Source organism: Emydura macquarii, unplaced genomic scaffold, assembly GCF_026122565.2.
Source record: "Emydura macquarii macquarii isolate MOO-44397 ecotype Brisbane River unplaced genomic scaffold, CSIRO-AGI_Emac_v2 contig_3506, whole genome shotgun sequence".
Lineage (NCBI taxonomy): Eukaryota > Metazoa > Chordata > Testudines > Chelidae > Emydura > Emydura macquarii.
The window spans coordinates 5,965,835-5,989,811 of record NW_027133643.1 but is presented as its reverse complement, the minus strand read 5'-3'; the positions used below and the strand labels follow the sequence as shown (position 1 = coordinate 5,989,811).

General features: G+C 44.7%; 2 protein-coding genes across 5 annotated transcripts in view; one reads left to right on the top strand and one right to left on the bottom strand.

The window, feature by feature from the left end:
* The first annotated feature begins 257 nt into the window (after nt 1-257).
* On the top strand, nt 258-10,562 carry FAM151A (family with sequence similarity 151 member A). Its single transcript, XM_067535472.1, has 8 exons — nt 258-541; nt 1,623-1,769; nt 3,478-3,630; nt 3,962-4,121; nt 5,977-6,201; nt 6,594-6,733; nt 8,261-8,404; nt 9,355-10,562. The coding sequence occupies exons 1-8, from the start codon at nt 406-408 to the stop codon at nt 10,020-10,022; spliced, it is 1,773 nt and encodes a 590-aa protein (XP_067391573.1). The 5' UTR covers nt 258-405; the 3' UTR covers nt 10,023-10,562.
* Nucleotides 10,563-11,807: 1,245 nt separating this feature from the next.
* ACOT11 (acyl-CoA thioesterase 11) overlaps nt 11,808-23,977 on the bottom strand; it is a 100,848-nt gene continuing 88,678 nt past the window's right edge. For 3 of the 4 annotated variants that reach the window (XM_067535504.1, XM_067535503.1, XM_067535506.1), the window contains 6 exons: nt 18,759-18,825; nt 18,315-18,398; nt 16,482-16,615; nt 15,307-15,438; nt 13,998-14,124; nt 11,808-12,787 (listed from right to left, as the gene is read on the bottom strand). In XM_067535504.1, coding sequence (XP_067391605.1) covers nt 12,635-12,787; nt 13,998-14,124; nt 15,307-15,438; nt 16,482-16,615; nt 18,315-18,398; nt 18,759-18,825 — 697 coding nt within the window. In that variant the 3' untranslated portion in view covers nt 11,808-12,634. The remainder of the gene's footprint in view (nt 12,788-13,997; nt 14,125-15,306; nt 15,439-16,481; nt 16,616-18,314; nt 18,399-18,758; nt 18,826-23,977) is intronic. The other variant, XM_067535505.1, reaches the window with a different exon arrangement.

Here is a 23,977-nt window from a genome sequence, read left to right as displayed (position 1 = left end):
GAGAGAATGGAACTTGGCCCCTAAAATGCAGCCATGCCCACATGACACTGGAAGGAAGGAGGGGCTGAGCCTACATAAATGCAGCTCCAGGGAAGTTCTGCAAAGGCTGCCCACTGCTACAGTTCCTAAACACAGGGCCAGGCTGGCGGACGGGAAGGGAACGCTGCAAAGCAGTGCTGGTGTTAGAAAGAAGGTGCCCCAGAATCAAGCTGATGTATGTATCATCTCCTGTATTTGGAATGTGTTTGAGCTTTAGGCACCTGCTGCCTTCGGCAAGAATTGAAACATTACAAACTTCCCCAGCCTCAGCCAGCCAGCCAGCCCTCATGCGCTTGGTTTGCTTTTGAAGAAAGCTGGAATTCTGTAACTCAGCTGCCCAAGAGCCGGTGCACCAAGAGGACTGTCATGGTTTCCAGTCAGAGGCGGTGTCCTTCCCGTGGAGTGACAGGAATTGTCGTGGTTGGCATCTGTGTGGCGGCAGTGGTTTCTATCTGCATAGCTCTTGCGGTGTGTCTGACCAGTGACAGGAATCCCACACAAGGTACAAAGCCAAACCAGTAAATGCTTTTTGAACATAGATTTTTGACTGGTCAACTCCAGAGGGTGCATTTGGGGCAAGTGGCTAATTCTAAATTGTTTGCATGGAGAAAAGAAGAGGCAGCAAGCTGGATGGGGAATCAGCTGTGCTCAAAGGAGAGTCTGCATGTAATTTTGTGTGTGTGTGTGTGTGTGTGTCCGCGCGCGCGCGCGCGCCTTTATGGAACAGGAAGAATATCTTACACCATTCATTCTGGAGGAACAGGCTTCGTTCATGAAAATAAATGGTGTACATAGAGGCTGTCTGCAGAAAGGATTTGTGATTAGAGCTTCCCCAGAAGTGACACTTCAGTGATAATATACATGTCATCCCAAGCATCTGTAAACACTGACTTTCAGCGTGGAATAGCTGTCCTTTCAAATTGGATTAAGCTAAACTATATCTACACATTGTCAGACTGCAGGGGAGATTTATTTTTTGTTTTTTTTCCCTGAGTTGTAACTGTCTGTTACTGAGATAATATTTAGAACTGGGGGACTATACAGAGCATGGAGTGTTTTAATTGTGAGCTTTTAACCATTGCACTTGAGGAGATCAGAATCTACATTGTTATGCATAGGGAGATTAAAAAATGTATACTGCATGTATCCCATGAGGATCTGCCATGGCATTGTCATCTTACCAGCACCTTTCAAGTTAGTCTCTACTGAGACTCTTTTCTAGTTCTTACTGCAAGTGCTAACACAATGATTCATGGGATAGTTCCTCAAAACTTACAGTCATTCTTGGCACTAAAGCCATTGTGTCAGGGCAAAAAAAATGTCTGCCTAATCAACAGGTGTTAACCCTTTCCCCACCCCAGCTGTGCCACAGCATTCCAGGAAAATCAGCAAAATGATAGGGCATATTCTGTAGCATAGCAGGTTCCTTCTATCTGGACCTAAATGTTTGGGAGCAGGAAGGCAGTTCTCCTATCACTTCCCTTCACGTCCCTATCCCACGCTTCAAAACCCCAACCATTGTGTGGGTTAATTTTACATTTGTTTCCCAAAATTCCTTCTTACGATCTTCCTTGGTATTTCAGACTCTGCACCCAAACCAGTCTTTGATACAGACGGAGACCTGTTAGAATACCTGTTAAATCAGGGGAGAATCGACAGAAAGGATGGATTGCTGGTCAGCTGGTACCACGCAGCAAACAAAAAGAGCGAGCTGGCAGATGCCTTGCAGAGTAAAATATATTTTTTTCATTTGTAATATCTTAGCTTTCCTAGCTACACAGGGGAACAGGGGGAGTTGGTGCTCATGCTTCAGGGTGTAATCAGCTCACCTACAGGATGCAGAAAGGAATTTTTCCCCTTTCCCCTCAGATACAATACTGAGCAATTAACTACATATTTAGTGGGCAGTTTTCCTTCCTTTGACGTACTAGAAAATGGCCAGAGGCAGGATGCCAGACTACATGTATCAGTGGTCTCATCTAGTCTGGCAAATCCTATGTCCCTGTCCCTTATGCTTCTCATATCATGATATTGGAAAGCCATAGGGGCAAATCCTGGTTCCAATGAAGTCAATGGCAAAACTCCCAGTTGACTTCAGTGGCCCAGGATTTCACCCAGGAGAGTTAGTTAGCTGCCAGAACGCAGTATAGGCAGCTCAGGCAAACACTGAGCACATTAGATTTTGGAATGATTAGATCAAAATAGTGGCAACTGAGAGTTGTAAAGTTTCTGTAGAGATTCATTTATCAATCTGATTGCAGGGAAAGATATTTCCTACCCAGAAGACAATTCTAAGCGAGTTAGTCCAGTTTTAAGATAAAAATAAATGGATTGAAACTGGGCTTTTTAATGGTAAAAAGTATAACACTTAAGGAAGAGAAGAGCACTGTTAAAGTTTAATGTTCAGATGAATATATCATTCACTGAAGCAAGCCGCAGACATTTCTGATGATATGTTGAAAGGAGAACTCACCTGAAGTGATAAGAAGCAGGGCTTGCTGATAGCTTCATGAGATAAAATTACTCTGTAAAAGCTGAATGTTTTGTGCCACATGCCGCCTGAAGCGGTTTTATCTTGTGGTAATAACGCACGAGAGGAAAGTACAGAAAGCTCCATGGTGATGCAAGACAGTACAAAACAAAAATCAGCTTTTTCTGCCCTTATGAGATACATCACAGATTAGAGGTTTATCTGCTAACTCGGGTCCATCACTGGGAGCATTTGGAACCAATCCAGAAAGAAAAACTGCAGCTTTCCAGTCTGGTATCAGTCACCTGGAATGGTCAGGGACTAGTTATTGTTGGAAGAGAGGAATCTCGGTAATAGCCCTACCCAGGAATCAGTAGGTAGCACCAAGCTTAGAAGAACTCACATTTTGGGATGATTCGGAGCCTGATCTGATGCCCAGTTAAATTAATGGAAAGACCCAATTAATGCCCATTAACGGCAACAGGGATCAGGCTCTTTGTTATCACCTCTTAAATCATTTAGTGGATTATGTGGGCTCATCTGTTCCCTAGCCATATATATGATCAGAGTGGGAACTGTTAGCTGCTTGCTGCCTTGTAGGGGACCCTCCCGCTTAAAGAAAGACATTGGGTCTCCTTGGTCTACAAAAGGCAGGGAACATTGGGTATGTACCTGTGAGAGACACAGGGCTTGGACCTCCAAGTGCTGAGCCCTCTGGCTCCTACCCAGCAAAGCGCTTAGGCACGTGCTTAACTTTAAGCACCTTAGTAATCCATCCACTTCAGTCTGACCATGCACATACTTAAATGCTTTGCTGGATGGTGAGCAGATTGCTCAGCTCCCTGCAGGATTGAGCCCATCGGGAGCTGCCTTCATACCTTGTGAAGACACTGACAAGCGTGGAGGGTGTAAGTTACATACACAGCCTCTGATCAAGGATTCATTCTATGAATTCATGGTGCATGCAGGTGATGTCATGGTCCTGGAAGCAGATGTCAACATAGAAGGACGTAACACTCCTAATGAGACCGACAAGCCCATCATGGCACATCCGCCAGCTATTTACAGTGATAACTCTTTTAAGGAATGGCTGGATGTCGTCCTTAACTCATCTAACAAAGGTAATTTAAAGTACTATATCTTTACACAAGTTGATGTAACCCTTTGCTTTGACTAAGTGGTTTGTGAACATATGGAATTCAGACGCATGCTCTTCATACCCCATGCGGCAGAGAATGAAGAGGCATTGCTGGGGATTGGCAGTAGATATTATTAAAGGTATTAGTATCATCATCAATTATTAGTATTACCATAATGCCAAGGAGCGCTAGTCTTGGACCCCACTGTGCTGGGTGCTGGACAAACAGGACTCCTATTTACATTTGTGCATCATTGACCAGCTGCTAGTATCAAATACAAATGGAATTTCACAAAGGATTCCTTCTCGGACAGGTATCAAGCTGGATTTCAAAAGCATCAAAGCCGTTGGCCCATCTCTGGATATTTTATTAAAGAAATCCTCAGAAGTGAAGATCAACAGACCCCTGTGGTTAAATGCAGATATTCTAATGGGTCCAAATGTCCCCATAAACATTGCAGTTAACGCAAGTTTGTGAGTAAAATGAATTTTTTCTTAGATCACTTTCATGGCTTATTTTGTACTTTTCAGTTACTCATATCCCAAACTGTACTGATCCAGCTCCATAGCTTTGGAACCAAATACTCTGGCCATAAAGCAACAGCCCCATGACACAATCCTCTATTGCAGTAAGAAATCTGTGAGTCTGAGAAGTGCCAGGAATGGAGTTCAGCTAAATGGCTGACAAAGGTGGGCAAAAAATAACTTATATAAAAAAAAAAAAAACAGGCAAAAGCAACCATATAAAATCCCAGGTCACTGTGTGCCTCATCCAGTGGCTATTCTTGTAAGTGGGGGGCTTTCAATAGGCTTTGGATCAAACCCCCTGAGAACATATTTAGATTCCAGAAATCTCTCTCCTCCAGTTACCTGCTGCAGCCTTGAGTTTAATAATCCTTGGTTATGTTGTAACAGCAGGTAACACCAGGGCTACTCAAAAATTTTCCACTGAAACTTGTTTTTTTACAGGAAATTGTGTTTTTAAACTAAAACAATTTTCTTTGCAAAAAGTCTCAAATTTCCATGGAGAATTTTGACTTTTCACGAAAAAAAAACCTGAACACTTGAAAACTAACAAATTCTGCTCTGGGGACACTGCCACAGTGCCTCACGGTAGTTATAGTTTGATGGCTCCATTCTTCTCTCTAGGCTGGACTCCCTTGCTGCACTATTTCTCCCAGGATTATTTTATAACCAGCTCTGCACCTGAAACTGAGCAGGTCTTGGCAAGTAATAAAGGAGAAACTGATTTTTGAACACTGTTGGTTTAAAAGGCTCTGTTAAAATTTCTCAAGGCACACGTTCTGCTACTAGTGGGAGTTCTTAGACTGTATTTAAAAAAAAGTAAAAGCTACACCTTTAAGCCCACAAAAAAAGCAAGGAGTTACAGAGTTAACACCGAAAATCCGGGTTTCCATCCCAAATTTAGCTTAGACTCTTTTGGAAGAAACAAACACCACCACAATGTGCGTTAAAGTGAGAGCAACAGAATAGACTTTTAAACTCAGCTCTGAACATTTTCCTCGCTTATGGAAGAAAGTCCTGTACAGTTTTGTAGGAATCAAATCAGTGAGGGTCCTTCCGAAGTTACTCTAAAAACCTACAAAGTTTAAGAGAAAAATCAATTTTCTATGTAATAGTTAAATCAACCTCTGACATTTTATCCCAGGATTTTATAACGCCACAGTCTTTTAAAAAAAACTAATTGGAATGGATAACCCAGCCCAAAGTCCAAACTTTTTGAGGTTCACCAACACCAAGGCTCTACATCTTTGTATAGTTTCTCCAGATTACTAAGACTTTTACTGCGTTGCTCAAAATACATGGGAACCAGAGCATGAACTTTTTTTTTTTCTTTTTTAGAGATTATTCATAGCTACAATATTTTAAAAGTTCAGCTTTTTATTCAGAATTCAGTCACCAGACAGGTATTTTCACCCAGCACAATTCTGTAGCCTTGTGTGAATTATATGGAGGCCAATTTTGCTTCATATGAGGAGCAAGCCAAGGATCTAATGGGTTAGCTTTGAGTTATAGTAAAACCTGCCTGTCCACAGCAAATTTCCCAGTCAGTATGCATCACTGTGATGAGTTTCTGCTATGTTCTGCCCAGACTCTCATCTTTTTCCCAAGAGAGGAAAAAAGTGCTTGTTGTTGGAGCTGTTACCAGAGTTGTAGCTAAAAAGTAGTGTGTGTAGTATATATAAATAGTGCCATCTAGTGGCATCTGGTGTGTTGTTCATAAGCTTGTAGGTTTAATAAAGTTGTTGTTATGCTTTTTGTGTGCAGCTTTTAATAGTAACTGCTGCTTTGTACATGGTTCCTTTAGGTTCCTTTCACTCGTCCAAGCGAAGTACCCAAACTGCACTCTCTCTCCAGGCTGGACGACCCTCTATTTACCTCTGTTCCCAAACAAAACGTACACCCAGAAAATGATTCAGGAGATGCACAGCTTCGTGGGGATGTTGCCCCAGAGAGTCACCTTCCCTGTCAGGGCCGTCATGGTGAGATTGGCTTGGCCTCATTTCAGCTGGCTGCTGGCTCAGTCTGATAGGTAAGGAATTAACAGCATGCGTTCACCCTTAGCGCTTCCGGCAGGATTAACTGAACAGCAGCGGCCAACAGCGCCAAGTCACTGGGCATTGGGCCTTTACATACAAATTATCCTCGTGTTGCAGAAACCTTGCTATGGTCAGACACTTGAAAATGAATAACCCTTAACCAGGGTCTCTAGTTAAAAGAGAACTGCTCTGGGCACTGGACGGTACCGTCTTTTCAGATCCCCAAACCTACAGAGCACCACTGTTATTTTCAGAACTAAACCCTTCCCTTTGAAAGGCACCAGGCTAACGATGGATAATTACACCACTGTACTTCCTACCTGCAAAGCCAGCCAGAAAGCCTGTGAGAACCCCATACCAGCTCAACTCTCTCTCTTCTCCATAGGTATAGCCTGACGCTGTGGCAGGGGAAGACCGATCCAATCACAGTGGAAGATCTTCTGTTCTTCCGGGATAATAGCCGTGCTGAACAAATCTATTATGACATTTATGAACCTGTTTTATCTCAGTTCAAGGAAGCAGCATGTATGTTTGTATTACAGTAGTTCCTAGAGGCACCAAATGAGATTGAGAGCCCATTGGGCTAGGTGCTGTACATACATACAGTAAGAGACAGTCCCCACTCCAAAAAAGCTAATACACAAGACAAAGGGTATGAGAAGAAACCGAGGCTCAGAGAGGGGAAGTGACTTGTGTAAGGTGATAAAGCAGCTCAGTGGCAGATCTGGGAATAGAAGCCAGGGCTCGTGACTGCCATTCCATTGCCCTGTCTCCTATGTCTACACCAACTTCAAAGGTGCTCATACCAGGGTGGTGAGGTCTAAGTGCCTCTGCCAACCACTAACTGGAGCCAACGAAAGAACAATTGTGAAAGGCAGAGAAAATGTCTTGGCTAGCTTTTGATCTGCACTAATACAGAGAGAGTGCTAAATCCTGTAAACAGGCATGTGCTCTGGAACCTGTAAAGAATTTTTTGTTTGTTTTAAAGAAAGGGAGTGTGTTCTTTTTGTCTTTTTTTTTTTTTTTTTAAATATATAAAAGAGGCCTGAAATATTTTTTAAAGTTTCTTCTGCTAGGTGTTTTACCTTGAAGATATCATCAGTGTCAAGTCTGGTTTATTTTTTGCTGGAGGACTGGTTGGGGGTCCTAAAGGATGCATATTGGGAACTTTCACACTGACTGAAGAGGCAGAGGTGTTGAATCTTGAACAAAGACATCCTGTCTCCCAAGCATCCATTAAGCATTAGAGTTAAGTAGGTATTAGCCAAAATAAACTCCTGGAGATTTAAACAGGGAGCTAAAAAATTCTCTTCCTCTTTCAATAGTCCTTTGTGATGGCATGGTTTCATTAGTTCTCCAGTGACTGTAGGTTCTTCCAACGTAGGTCAGGCCTACAATGCTAAAGTCATAAAATTAAGTAGAAGAATTAAAAAATAAATTCAAGGTTTCCATTGTACATCAAAGAAACAAACAAGTGAGCATTAGAGCGACACTAGTTCATTACTGTCCCTTCGCCTCCAAGTCCCTCTGTACAACACGTGGGATTGGCCAAATTTAAGGTGGACCCTTTCCATTTGGGAGCAATGATTCTCTCTACCACCCTCACCCACACTCTAGCAGTCACCTTTTTGGCAGAAGCGTAGTTGCTTCCCCTCTGCGAGAAGGCGGCTAAACAGCTGTACTCCACTTAGTCAAGATGGGCTTTTATTGGCTGTATTCCAGAGACCCAACTCAGTTTAACAATCATGTGTACCACTTAAGACTATTAGTTAAATTGCTGCTTATTGGGGACACATTCAATCTGTATCCCGGGGCTAAGCAGTGTTTAACTATATGTGAAATTCTAGGCTGTGATCTAGTTGGAGCAGGGTCAGTTGACACAGTAATAAATACGGGCTACACTAGAGGCTCAACCGTTACCATAATTGGTAAAGCTGTAATTATGGACGTTTATGGATCCTACAGTCACCATAGCCCTAAAGACAAAAGTGCACACAATACCCTGAAAGGGAATGATTTTATTCAGCATTTTCCCCCGGTTCAACCCAACAGTGAATTCCACAAGGAGGAGATTCTACTATCCTGGAGGCAATTTGCTAGATTACTTTCACCCAGCAGACTCTGACGGACTGCGGATAGAGTGGTATGGGATGGAACACTCTGAGAACAGGATGGCAACACTGTCAATTTTTAAAGGCAAGTGACACGTATTTCCCCATGTAGCGATCTAACAGAACTGGAGGGGTTTTCATACGTGACAGGAGACATGGCCGTTCTTAAGAGTTCTAGTTTACACTGTCATTCTCTGATTAGGGTCAGTAAATCCCAGTGAACTTTCTGGTGGTCTCTAAACCAATTAACAGACAGAGCAGTGAGACAGGGAGGGTAACCGAGAGCTTAGGCATGGTGAGAGGAGTAGCCTATGAGTCTCCCAGACCAAGGCCTGAAGAACATGGTGCACAATAATAATGAGACTAGGGCAAAGAGACAGGGTGAAACAAGGGGCTATAAATGGGATTAAATTGAGCAAAAGCAAATTTAAATTGATGCTCGGGAGAAAAGTACCAACACTAAGAGCCATGGAATAGTCTATGGAAGATGTAGGAGAAGACCCGTTGCTGGAGTAATATAAAACCAGACTGTTTCATGGAGGATCCATGAGAGGAACAACCCTAGGTTAGGTTAGAAGCAGGATTAAGATTACCTATTGCTACTGGTCTAAAGGCCAACAGGTGGGAGGTTATTGATGAATCTTTTGTGGCTGTCACAATGCTCACTGTGCTGCCAGCTATGAATCATTATACCCCCACACAACTAATTATCTAGAGGGGATACATTGGGAACTGCTGGATGACGAAGTCCAGATGAGTGCAAGCACTTGTTATCTGTCCTTAAGAGTACACTGACACTCAACTACACAGCTGATCGGTGTATCTAATTAATATATAACAATTATAAATATCATATAGTCCGATGAAAATTAGCTGTTGAATTGTTTCTACCCAAACAAAGATAATGGAGACATGTCGCTCTTTTCCTCCCTTTCTCTCTTAGTGCTAATTACATGGATCAGTATATTGGTTACATTAAAGGAGTCACTGCTGCCCCGGTTGTTAAGTGCTATCTCCCTTTGCTTTGTTTTCCAGAGAAGAGTGGCATGATTGCGCTGGACATTGCATTGCAGAATAGCACCAGTGGAAAACTCATTCCAATTGCACTCTTTCCAGCAGCAGGGCTCCCACTGGAGCAGTGGCTAGGTGCAATATACAGCTCTCTGAATCCTTGGGGCATATACCTGAACATAACAGAACCAGAAGCACTTCGCCCTACACTGAGCCTCCTTAGTGACTTATATGCCCAGAAGCTCTTACGGAACCCCATATGGATAAGCATGGTCATCTCCTTTGGGAGCTTTGAGACACCAGGATACATGCAAGGTGAAGACTTCCTAACAGCCATCAACATCGTTTTCCCACATGTTACCATAGCCCCCGTTTGGCCCAGGGAAGTGCTAACTGCTGGTTACACTGACCCATTGGTAAAAGATATGCTCACACTCTGTAAGGATCTCTGGCAACAAGTGTCATTTCAGCTGGAGGCTGTACCACTGAGTAGAGCATGGCTGGCTACTACAAAGCTGTTAGAGATTTCGCCCACCTACACCATCACCGTGCAACACAGCTACTCAGAGGGTAGCGAGTGGGATGGCCTTCCAGGACTCCGGGCTATCCGAACTCATATGCAGAAGAGGGTCTATTACAAGATACCAAGACAATTCAGAAATACTTTGATGGTGGATGTCTTAACTTCTTAGACCTTCCCTGAGAGTCTGGTAAGTGACCCAAGCTTTTCCAGGACCCATTGTTGGGCAAATTTCTCTTCTGAGTGATCAGCCTTGGCACGCATTACTGTGGCAATCGCAGGAGTGGTAGTTCTGTCACGGACCCTTCTTTATTTATTTGGTTGTACTTTTTGCTTTGAACAGATCTCTCAAAGATCACCTACACCCCTTCCTTTTGGTTTGTAATGTCAGCCTCCTCACTAGTTCACATGGTGTGTGTGGGTGGCTAGGACGACTGCCCTCTCTCTTTAAGGAAGGATGGTCTTATGGTTAAGGCAGTGAATGTGGCCTCAGCTCAGTTTAAATCCTGGCTTTGCCCCACACTTTGTGTAACCCTGAGCAAATCCCATGGGGCTAGATTATCAAAAGCAGCTCCCACTGATGCTTCTGACTCCATTTTGGAGCGCTCAGCCCCCAGCATAACGAGCTCTCTTGAAAAATTGGTCTTTAGTCTGTGCCTCAGTTTCCCCATCTGTAAAACGGAGATCGTATTTCCTCTCTTCTACCTTTTGTCCGTTTTAGCAGATTGTAAGCTCTCTGGGGCAAGGACTGTCTGACTTACAGCTTCTAGGAGCTTCTGTAACACAAATAATTCGGTTTTAAATAAATGTCACATGGGCCTCCCTTGAGCTGGGGGCCCAGTTTGGTTGTGGGGTTTTATCAATCAGCTATTATTTGTTGCTAAGATGGAACTCTCCATGTAGCCCAGTTTCTTCCTGGAGGGACATTTTGGTTTGCTTCAGGCAGGAACGTGCGCAGGGATTTAAACGTGACTGCTTTTGGAGGGAGACTTGAAACACCGGGCCCCCACCCCGTGCCCCAGGCCCTCTGCCTCCCACTCCCACCAGACCCTTCCGCGCACCCCAGGCCGGCTCCAAACACTTACTGGAGGCTAGGGGCAGTGCTGCCAGCCTGGCTTCCCTACTTTGGGCGCCATCTAGTGGGGCTCAGCAGGAGCGGTAGCAGCAGTGCCTTTCCCAGGCACAACCCTTCAGCCACTTTCAGCCCGACTCGCACCCCAGCAGAAAGGGGGGAAGACGGGTTTGGTGGAGGGCATCCTTGGGGCAGCAGGGTGGGGTAGAAGCTGAGGCAGTGGTAATGATTGGGGGGGAAGGGAGGGCCAAATGCCCCTGCTTGCCTCCCTTGTACACACCCCTGGCTTCATGTTGCCCTCAGGAGATAAGCATGTACTCTGGTTACTCTCTGATTCAGCTCTCCCCCTACCACTTTCAGAGGCACTGTATAGTTAGTTACCAACCTCAACTAGAAAGTGATGGAGTGGTGGGGAGGGACATTCCTCTTCTTCCCAGTTAGGATATGCTAGTGCCTTTCTGAAAAGCAGAGGTATCAAGAGTACGTGCAGGGGGTATTTCTGATGTGCTTTAATTGTTACTTCTCCATACCCACCTCTGGCCATGGTCAGCAGCAAGAAGTCTTGAGCCTGCCTGAAGAGATCTAGAGTTCAGCCCCCACACCAGGAGACGTCTGGCTGAGGAGACTAACATTTTAATAAGATCTTTGAGTTGTGCAGTTAGACATCAAGTTAGGAAAAAGGCCCACAAAGCAGGAAGACTGGAAATCCAGCCCTTTTGTTCTTCAGTTACCAACAAGTAGGGAAAATTCTTCTGACAGCAGCAGTATAGGTTTAAAAATTCTTAAAACAAGAGGAATCAATTTTCCACAGAAAACAGTTGGGCTGGTCAAGAAAAACGACACAGCTAACTAAAGAAACCGAGGAGAGAAGAACTACGGAAGTCATAAGGGGAACAGACTTCTTTATTGCCGCTCCCATTCTTTTTCTGACATGTGAAAAACAGAACATGAAATTGCAGCACATCAATGAGGTATCCTGCATTATAATGCCTAGTGTGTCCAATACAACAGTACTGTGTCACAGGGGACAAGGCTGGCCTTCTCCCCCAAAAATCCTGTCTTGATTTACTCCATTGGATTAAAGATGGACAATTCCGCCGTTGAATTACAAATGGTAAAAAAAATAATCCATTTAGTAACAGTTATTTTTGTACCAAGGTTCAAGTTCAGGTGATGTTGTTACAAAGTCAAGTCCTGAACATGAGGTTACAAGATTGAAAATAAAATAAAATAAGGCTAGTGCTTTTTAGCAGATTACACCCTCCTCTAGCACTAGACCTCTGTGAGCTGACTGGCTTGACAATGAAACACTGGCCATGTAAGGACAAGTTGGACCCATCTCCCCATCCCATCCCAGGCCAAATTTTGCACTCACTCAGATAAACTATAATAGAAGAGAAGCCCTACAGTTGCCACAGAGTTTGGCCCTAACAATCTAATAATCCCTCTCCCTGATTAAGTAGATGGGCTCCAGACATTTCTGATCATCATCATCATCATCAAGCACACCGGAGAGAAGAGCTGATTTTTGTCATGCTACAATAGATGGATTTCAAGTCGCTGTGCTTTATTAGCCATGCCACTACCATTATCTAAGTAATAACTCATTTGTACAAGCCAGTTTCCCTCTCCATGTGCTCTCATCTACACAGACCTGTCGCTTCAACATTTACAAAATATTCACAAAGCACTGTGGAAAAAAGGGCCAACAGTTACGGATTCGGAAGCCCAATGGCGATATCTTTGTTCTTCTTCAGGAATCTCTCACAGGCTTTGAAGGTAGCATAGAAGTCTGAGGACAGTCCTGCGATGTTAGTCGTGACATAAGTTAGGTATCCTGGAGTAGCTTGGTTGTAATAGGACACCTGAAATCAACAACACATTCATTAAGGCACCTATGGGGACATCCATATGTAGGCTTCAGCCTAAGTCATTTTCTGATACATGCAGCATCAGCATAGGCACTGGCTTCCTCATCTTGTTTCATCCAGGGTCTCCCAGTGGCTCAATAGCTCAGAGGTTTGGGGATGGACAGGCCGTAGAACTGCCAGTTCCTCTAATCCAGTGGCTGTGAACCCCCACACAGCTGGGTGCAGAAGGGGTCCAGCCCATAACTTGGAATAGCAGCTGTGCAATCTGGGGCAATGAATACCCAGGTCCTGCTTAGTTCCCAACACGAAGTCTTATTCCTCTGGCTTTGTGTGGGCATGGGGGAATTCCAACCTAAATGCTGAAAGCAAAGCCAGCACACGAGGGGCTTGGAAAAGTTGTTTTTTGTTTTTTTTTTGGGGGGGGGGGAGGGGGGGGGGTATGTATAAATATGGTGGCCCTGACTGTTCTTACAGCATGAAAAGGGGACATTTTGAAAAGATGTTTAGCACTTGAAGGACCTTTCAGTCCAGGCTACAATAGTTTAAATGCAGTTCAAATATTAGGCCTCCATTAAGTGAATATGTTAGTAGTATTAACATTTCCTCTTGTCATGAGTGACTTGAGTTCACACTGCTAGATCCACTCAACAGGGACAGCCTGGGACATGTTGCCCTTCAGCAAGGGAGAGTTACTGGGACAGCTTTGGTTTTGCGGATCAGGGCTGGGAGCGGGAGTCAGAAAACCTGGCTTCCATTTTCATCTCAGTGCTCCCTGTCTCCTTGGGCAAGCCATGTAATCTTGCTGTGCCTCAGTTTCCCCACCAGTAAAATGGGGGTAGCACTACTTATCCACCTGAGCGACATGGATAAATGTGTGTAGATGAAGGCAAAGTTATGTGAGAGTAGGAAGAGAGGGTTGGGGGGAAAAGTTTGGTTTGGCTTTTAAAAGAAGGAAGGGGTTGGAAATGGAAGGATTCCAGAGATTTCCCAGAATCCCAAACCCAGCACGGATAAGGATTTGCAGAACCAGACTCGCAGGCCCTTCTGTTTTCCCCCTCTTAAGTGGACTTGGGGGAGCTGAACTAAAGCACTAGTGCCAACCACAGGTCAACATGCAGGAGCTCGTGGACATGGCACACGAGTGAAGTCCATGGTGGTTGGTGCGTGGGGACACAGCTATCCTCCAGAGAGCTGAAAGCCTCACCTTGGTTAGCTCGGCTGTCTCCTGCCAAATACAGAAGCCAGAACACATCGTCTCGCCTCGGGTGTACTCGGGGTTTGGTGGATGGGTGGGCAGCGTGACCGACCTGAACGCAACGACGTACGGGTCACTGGAAGAGAAGAAAGCCTGCTTAGGAGCTGTTCACAAAGTGAGACAGGAGCAGAATTTTACGCCAGCTATCAAGTTAACCCTGCTTCTATCAATGCCAGGAAATGCAGATGGCCAGAACTGCCCCATATTTGCTGGACCAACACATGCCCAATGACAGAATGGAAATGATTTCTGTCTAGCGCTGTGCATGCACGAATATCTAGACTGTTACAGTCTGCCTTCTGCTCCTACATTTGTTCTTGTATTGACTTCAACGTAAGTAACTTGAAAGATCCCTTCCCCAGGCACACTAAGGCAGACACATTGCACTCAGAGTGAGAGCTCCCAAATCACTTGGTGCCAAGGGATTTGAGACTGGAATTTTCAGAGCACCGTAAGCTCCTACTGAAATTCAGTCTCCTTGAGATGCCTTTGAAATGCCCAGCCTAAGAACATCTAAACATAAGGATGGGGTGAGAATGGTCAGGAACAGAATGTGACAAGTATTCATACCCTACCTAGAGCGCTCTGTATCAGTCTAGATCTACATGTAATACAAAAAGCTACATATTGAAACACACCCATATTCAATATGCAACAAGTTACTTTAGATCCTTTTTGCAGACAAAAAAGGTTTTGCAATGAAAAGGTAGTTGTGTAGCAGTGCCAACTTCGCGCAATGTTTCAGATCCACAGAGATGAGGCTATGACTTAACGCTTTTCATGATCAAGTATTTTTCATTCACTTGGCACCCCCACTGGAAACACTTGCCATGAAAACGATCCCTTCTTCAGCATGTCATAAACCAACCATCTCTCAAGGTCCATGCATCATTGGACTTAAGTATGGGGTTCCAGCAACTGTTCAACACACTGCAGTTGTCTACCACAGACACTGAAAGACAGCCTGGCTCAAGAGTGAATCCCAGACACATTTAAATAGGAGAGAAAGCACCATCTGCAGGGATTTTGAAGAGAGCCAAGGAAGCATAAATCCTGTTAATACTAAGCACAGACTTTGTAGCACTAAAAGCTAACAAAACACTAACCAGACACTAGAGATTTCCAGCCCCAAGGGCTAGATCCAGCATTGCTGTCCCCATTCTGTGCACAGACTGCCAGGAAGTGAAAAATGCTGAGCACTGCCCAAACTAAGCCAGCTACACCCAACGTGTCACTGGAGCCAGGCTAATTTACGTACCCCTCATCACAAGGTTTTCTTCGTGACGCCAGGATGACAAAGTCCTGAGGCTTGTTTTCTTGACTAACCGCCTGACTAAGCACGTGGTAGATCATGTCATCTTGGTCAACTTGCTGGACGAGCTCAGCGCTTCTGGAAAGAGTTAAAAGGACATTCCCAGAAAGGATTCAGGCTGACTTCCATGTGATGCAGTAACCCAGAGACTCCAGACAGAAGCAGTTCAAAAGCCAGAGAAACAAAAGCCAAACAAAAGCCACTTAGACAGTCTTACAATAGGTCACAGGCATCAGGAAGAAAAGCTTTCTCCACTGAAGTAAAGCCACATTCCCTGGTAAATCAGCTCTCCCATAGACTAGAAGGCAGATTTTTAAAGGCTCCTAAAGATGCAGATTATGAAAATCCCCCTGGGCGCCTACCTGGCTCTTTGGAAATCTGGCCCTATTGACTCCCTGTAGTACAGCATTTTCTTAACAAAATTAATCGTTCCAAATAAATCTCTTTTGATCGCATCCTGAAATCTTTACGTAGGCTAAGATCTGTTGCCTTCTGAGGGAGTTCATACTTGGCTCTCACTGGGCAAGAGTCTGAGCCAAACCCCACTTGTGTCAATGGGCCCTGATTAAGGATTTCAGCTTCTGAGCCCATGTGTTTCAATAGTAAATCCTTTTCCTGTGTTGTGACACAGCTCCTCCTGGGCCTTCTCCGGTCTGGTTTTACTGATGTTTGAAGGATGGGGCTGGCCTGAAGCTAGAGGCCTGAGCCTTTCACTGGGATATTTTGGTTTTGATGGAAGACAGGAGATTAGTGGCTATGATCAGAGCCACAAAGATCACCGACTCACTGTGTGACCTGGGAAAGTCATTTCACCTCCCTGTGGCTCAGTCAACCCAGCAGTAAAACTGGGGAAGGAAGTCCAGTCAACTCACTGAAGCACACACCACATACCACTCCCCCACGAGCTGACCTTCCCTGCAAAAATAAGTTACAGTCCCTTAAACTTCACTGGCTGCTCTTGTGAGCAGATAAATCCGGGATTCAGTGCAAATGAACAACAGGACAGGCCTCATACTACTGGAAGAATGAGGGGCCATCTGTGACGGATGCTCTGGACGCAAGGAACAGCCAAAGATTATAGTATCCATTTTATACATTTTAGCCATCCTCCAAGTACTCACGCATAGTGTCTATCCCATTCATGCCTCTGTCGTAAGTCTGACAGAAGGAAGAAGGCCGGCGTTGCATCAATGCAGACAGTCATCTCTATCCGGAAGGAGAGGTATTTGTCTTCCTCCAGTGTGTACATCCTGACCTTAGAGAGAGCATACAAAGAGAACAAGTGAGAGGCGCAGCCTGCTATCTTAGTTAAAATGACACATTTGATTTTCCCATATTTTTACCTTGTTATAACATAACCATTAGCAGAAGAATCTCATATACCTGACAGTACATGAGGCCTCTGTTTTATGAGCTGGTTCTGACAACACCATTAAGTCCCAAGAGGAAAGCACAAATAGTTGTCCAAGAGAAGTTTAAAAGCTAGTACGCACAGTAGGTGTTGACTCCAAATGGGTGAAATTGGGGGCCACTTTGGTTGGTGGGTTTGCAGGGTTGCCAATCGCCCGTAAATTTACAGACAGACAGTCAGTAAAAAAGGGAAAAAAAAAAAAAAAGTACAATTTTAACGCAGTCTGTAAACCCATAAATAAATGAAAATGTCCATGAAATTGGGTAGAAATAAAACATTGTATTTTGACACTGATGGTCATCATTCAGAATCACTGCTTGTATCAAAAAACTACACTGATCATGACTTTATTTCCTCTTTTCTATTATTGCACATGCTCAAAGAACCCGACTGATCAACTAACTGCAGCTAAAACAATTGTGTAATTCCAAATTCCTGCATACAGAATATCGCGAGTGAGTACACCACTTTTGTGACATCATTGTATCGTTTTGGTTCCCAACCTTTTTGAATGAAAGCCCCACTAGTTAACACTAGGTAAAACACGCGCACCCCTCCACCCCGCCCCGCCCCGTCACCGGCCATAAACACTAAATGACAAATAATAAATGACTTACTTGAGTAAGAAGCTAAGCCTTCCCTGGTGCAGCTGCCACCACGTGCCCCGTGTGGCCCTGCCCCTTCCATCGCTCATAGACTGAGGGTAATGGAGGCGGGCCCTGGCAGGTTGGCCGGGACTGCTCCAGGCCCCCACTGGCTGGGGCTGCTCATCTCCAGCTGGGCACCCAGCTGGTCCGGGGCTGGGGGGGGAGGAGAGGGGGCCGCTCCTCCACTCCAGCCAGAGGGGAGCGCGGGGCTGCTGCTCCCTCAGGGGGGCTGCTTCTTCGCTCCGGCTGGCGCAGAGCTCAAGGCTGCTGTACCCAGTGCGGAGCTCGGGGGGGGGGGGGGGGGGGGCTAACTGGCCTCAATATTACCAAAGCCTCATGGGTCCCCTGTAATCTTTGGCACCCCCCTCCCCCTCCATGGGGACTCCATGGGGGTCCCGCACCTCAGGTTGGGAACCATTATGGTATTTTTAGTGGTGTCAGTAAAAAGTTTACCGTGTCAGTAAAACAAAAAACCACAACTTCAGATCTTCATGTCAGTAAAAACTAATATGCAAGGTTGGTAATCCTGCCAGGATTTTACCACTACACAAGTCCTCTGGCAGGAACTTTTGGAGATGGGCTTCATTGGAAGCCATATATTTTACACGTATATAAAAGTGTGTGTGTACAGTGTACATATGGACATCTATGGAATGTTTATAGTCTATACACACATTCAGTGAACACATGCTGTATGTACAGGCAGTACTGTCCCATTTATTCAGAATGTTTTGGGACATCAAACTCATTTGGATACCCTAGGATTCAAATAACTGGGGGGCGAGGAATGACTGAAACATCCTCTGATCTTACTCACGATTTGTTTCCACTAAGTGTAGGCAGGCCAGGAGACTAAGATGGCAGTGTTTGCTTTGGGGTCAGGCAGGGGTAAGTACCTTGTCTATTTCTGTGGCGAGGACCCAATTGGTTTTCGCGACAAGAGTCTTCAGTGCAGAAACATTGTTGTAGCTCAGATAAACCTACATCAAAAACATCGTAAGAAAATACAGTAGAAATCACTTGGCCCTTTAGTTACGTTTTCCTAGATCTAAACTCATGGGATACAATAGCAAAGCTTGTAGCTACTCTGATACTGAATCAATCAAGAGCAAATCAGGGGTTAAGAAGGAACTTACTGTTCCGGTTAAAATCCCTATAACGCATGCAGTTTTAGGTAAGGTTCCATCCATCTGGTTTCTATTGTCCATATTTATTCATGCATAAACTTCTAGCTGCTATTTAGTACCTGCTGTTGAGCCTTCGTATAGCACACGGGGCTTGGATGTTTCCAAGGTGCCAAGGGAGGATATGGCCAATAGCTACAGACAGAGTTATTTTACCTTGTTACTTTGGTCCCAGGGCACGGACAATGGCACTTTGGTCTGATCACAGGAAATGATGTATTTTCTAGGACAGCAAAGAGAATTGTTTTAGTCACAGCAGTACTGATCTTCAGTATGTGGAAGGGAAAAGGACATCTCAAATACATGCTGGTGAAAGAGTGAGAGAGTCAAGTTAGCAGCAGTGTTTTTGACTTCAATGTCTTCTCCAGCAATGATCTACAAAAGGAGTGGGGAAATACGGTTGGCTTATGAGTATCTTGGTACCGGGATCCCAGTAGTCTAAAATGGCCATTTTTTCTTGGCTCAAATGGAGGGACCTCAGAGCAGTGAAAGCTTCAGAAATCCTGCACATCACTGAGGGGAGTAGTGGGAGAGGAATCAGATTTTGGCCCACGGTGAAAAGAACCTTTGAGGATTACTTAGAACACATACGGCCAGGCAGATCGGGGAGGGCTAAAGCTGTGGGTTTGGGGTTTGCAGCAGAGAGGGGCCTAAGCCACAGAAGTTCAGGGCTGGATTTGAACAGCAAGTGCTCACAGCTGGGCTTTGGGGTCAGGCCCATCTCTGCAAGTGGGCAGGCAGTGGCATAGGCAAGCTGTACACGCATAGCTTCCACCCGAGCAGTCCCGCAAGTGGGCCTTTGCCGCATTGTCCCTTGATTCCTCACATGCACTCAGAACAGCCTTCAGAGTATATGGGTTAAGTTTTACCAGCAGCCTCACTATCATAAACCAGAATCCCCTCAGCCCCGTGCAATCAGCACATTCCTCCCAACAGTCAGCATAGCTCCAGCATCTTTCCTCCTACCCCAGCCCAGCCACCAGGTACAGCTCTGGCGTTTCTCACTCCACCCCAGCCGCTCTAGCAGGGGCATTTCTCTGCCCTGTTTCCTTCCCAGCCACGATTCCAGCTCCTGCCCAGATATCAGCAGGCTCACCCCTCCATCAGACCCCGCCCTCTGGCTCCAGCTCTCTGCCTTCTCAGCCTTCAGCCCTCTCGGGCCTGGGGATTCTGCCTCAGAGCTCTCCGGACTCTCCCAGTCTCTGAACTCTGGTTCTAAGCTCGCCCTCTAAGCTCCCTTCAGGCCCCTGAACTCCCATTTATAACTCCCCCGGGAAGCCCCAACCTCCTCGTTACACCGAACTAGGGCACATGGACTGGAGTCTACTTTCATTTAATGGGCCAACTGTCCTGTTACACAAGCAGACAGGACCTCAGGACTGGGAGCCAGGAGATGTGGGTTCTGTTCCCAGCTCTTCCTCTCACTGGGCAACCTTATTGGCAAGTCACTGAGAGGCCTCTCATGGAAATGGTTTTGGGTGCCCACAATCTAGGGCCTGGTTTTCAGAAGTGCCGAACACCCAACAACTCCAAATCAAATCAATGGGAACCGCAGCTGCCCAGGGTCTAAAGCAAGGTGCCCAGAACAGGCTGCTTCTGAAATTTGACCCTTAGCATCTGTTTCAATTTCCCAGTCTGTAAAACAGGGACGATACTTGCCCACCTTTGAGAAGTGCTTTCAGAGCCACAGCTGAAGTGTTAGTGACGTGTTCAATCATTCAGTTTGTAACAAAATCTGAAGTCATGCAAGTCTCTGTCTGGAAGTTCACAGCAGCCAAGCTTTGATATTAGAAGAGTTTGGGTTTATCACTGGAGCAAACACTACATTTGAACTGTGCACAAGCAGCATGTCAAATCTGCAGGATGCGGTTTATTTCGGGTCATTTGATGGAAGCCCCTACTGTACAGAAAGCATCAGAACTCATCCAGGGGTCGGCGTGGTGAGCGAAGAGCTGATGCTAGACTCAGCCAGATACAGCACTTCTTGGGCACCAGGCGTTTGTTCTCATACTGGCCAGGGGCTCAAGGGAAAGCTATGGAACTACTGGACGCAGGAGTGCAGACGCCAAAAGACACTTGAGGAAGAAAACATTTTCCCTGCTTAATTGCCACACGTCACTACAATCTTATTCTCAGGGACTGAGATACTGGGGTAGAATTTGCCGGGTAACACCAGATCTATAAACATAGATGTAACAGAACCAAGGTGAAGAGTTGAAAAGTAACAAAATAGAGCAAGCTAGTCTTTTGTAACCACACGACCAGAGAGGACTCCAGGAATAGTGATTCACAATGGGCAGACATAAGACAGGACTCCAATTGCGCATGCAGATAAAACAAGTGGAGAGATTGAGGAAAAAAAAGAGTGTTCAGAACAGATGTAAAACTGACCAAGGACCAGCTTTCCACTTCACTGCAGAGCAGGGAAAGCAGTAGCCACCTGTTAGGGTGAGGACAATTCATTATCCAAAACCCAGTCAGTTATTGGCCTTGGATGAGACTAGGACTTTATATTGAGGTTCTGTAGATACCCCATTAAGCTGAAAATAGCAGCTTCCAGGGGGAAAAAACCTGACTATCCAGTGTTACTTTTTCACTGCTTGAGGGAACAGCGTAAGAGATGTGTGCGCTCTTGTAATAATAATATTTAGTATTTTTTACCCATATGAGGCAGGTGAGGATCATTATCCCTCTTTTACTGATGGGGAAACTTAGGCTGAGAAGTTCAACAACTTGTCCAACTCTCACAGCAGAGCCAGGAATAAATACTGAGGACAGCAAGAACACAAGGAGCAATACACCAATGGAACACATGAAAGATCTATCGACTCACAGGCTCAAGTTGTTTATTCATTCCATATCTTACCTGCTGAATTATACTGCTTTACTTGTGCTCAGTGAGCCAAACATTCAAGCTCTCTAATCCTAGCTCTGGACAGACGGTGGTAGTCTTGGACAAATCACTTAGCTCTGCCTCAGTTTCCCCAAGAATAGTGTGAGGTTAATAAAGATTTCCCTTTGTGCCTCTCAAGAGGGAGGTAAAGCTGACTGATTATAAAGCACTTCTAAGATGCACAGCACTAGAAGAGTGCTACTCAGTTATGATGGTTACAGATTGATCTTGTCTATGTACGTATGTGTGTGTGTGTTCTCTATCTATGCAGATATTTTAGTGCACTAATCACCAGGGTATCTGGATATTATAGTATGTTTTGATTACAATGGACGTATAAAATAAGTACAGCCCCGTGATACTTTGTTTTACGCACAGATTCTACTTCTCAATTCAGACAAACAGTTTTTCCTGTGCTTTCCCTACCATCTCCTCTCTCTCCAGCTCCCTTCCATACATCTGCTTCATGTCTGCATCTTCCTAACATTCCATGGTTTGGCACCACACCACTTAGCCGTCACGTACCTTTCCACAGACTCATAGAAATATAGAGCTGGCAGAGACCCTGAGAGGTCATCTGGTCCAGTTCCCTGTGCTGAAGCAGAACCAAGTACATATAGACCATTCCTGACAGGGGTTTGTCCAACCTGTTCTTAAAAACTTCCAGTGAATGCCAGGGATTCCACAACCCCCCGTGGAAACCTAATTCCAGTGCTCAACTATCCTAATAGTCAAGTTTCGCCTCACATCTAACCTAAATCTCCCTTGCTGCAGATTAAGCCCATTACTGTTTGTCCTACTTTCTGTGGACATGGAAAACCGACTAATCACCATCCTCTTTATAACACGTAGCCCTTAACATATTTGAAGACTTATTAGGTCTCCTCCTGATCTTCTTTTCTCAACCCTGAACATGCCCAGCTTTTACCTTTCCTCATAGGTCATATTTTCTCGATTTTGTTGCTCTCCTCTAATCTCTCCTCTTTCCTAAAGCGTGGCACCCAGAACTGGACACCGTACTTCAGCTGAGGCCTCACCAGTGCAGAGTAGAGTGGGACAGTTACCTCCTGTGTCTTACATGCAACACTCCTGTCCATACACCACAGAATGATATTAACCTCGTTAGCAACTGCATCACCTTGTTGATTCATATTCAATTTACAATCCACTATATCCCCAGATGCTCTTCTGCAATACTACCACCTAGCCAGTTATGCCCCATTGTGTAGTGCATTTGATTATTCCCTCCTAGAGTGAAGTATTTTGCACTTGTCTTTATTGAATTTCATTTTGTTGATTTCAGACCCATTCTCTAATCTGTCAAGGTTGTTTTGAATTCTAATCCTGTTCTCCAAAGTGCTTGCAATCCCTCCCAGCTTGGTGCCACTCACAATTTTTTATAATTTTTTTTTTATAAGCACACTCTCCACTCTATTGCCCCATTCATTAATGAAATTATTGACTAGTGTCAGCCCAGGACAGACATCTAGAGCAGTGGTTCTCAGCCAGGGATACACGTACCTGTGGGGGTATGCAGAGTTCTTTCAACTCATCAACTCATCTAGATATTTGCCTAGTTTGACAACTGGCTACATAAAAAGCACTAGCAAAGTCAGTACAAACTAAAATTTCATACAGACAATTACCTGTTTATACTGCTCAATCTACTACTATACACTGAACTGTAAGTACAATAGTTTTATTCCAATTTATTTATTTTGTAGTTTTGGTAAAAATGAGAAAGTAAGCAATTTTTCAGTAATAGTGCGCTGAGACACTTTTGTATTTTTATGTCTGATTTTGGAAGCAAGTAGTTTTTAAGTGAAGTGAAACTTGGGGGTATGCAAGACAACTTAGTGTTGAAAGGGGTACAGTCGTCTGGAAAGCTTGAGAGACACTGCTTTAGAGGACCTCTCTCAAATACATCTAGTCTTACAGCAACCCACTGATAATTACTCTGAGTACAGTCATTCAGCCTATTGTGCGCTCCCCTTACAGTCATTTCACGAAGAATGCATTTCCCAAGTTTGCTTATGAGACTGTCGTGTGGGACTGACATTTGCCCTATAAAAAAAATAAATAAATAATAATCAAGGTAGATCATGTCTACTGCTCCCCCTCATCCAGCTGGCCAATAACCCTATCAAAGAAGGAAATTAGGTTGGTTTGGCATGATTTGTTACTTGTTCTTGACAAATCCATGGTATCTATTTCTTATAACCGTATTATCCCCTAGATGCTTACAAATGGTTTGTTTAATCATTTGTTCCATTTCTTTCCAGGTATTGCTTATAGGCTGACTGGTCTATAATCCCTGAGTCCTCTTAGTTCCCCTTTCTAAAAGATAAGTACTATATTTATCCTTCTCCAGTCCTCTGGGATCTCACATCCTCCATGAGTTCTTGAAGACAAATGCAAGTGGGGCCGAAAGTATCCCAGCTTGTTCCTTAAGTATCTCAGGGTGCATTTCATCATGCCTCGC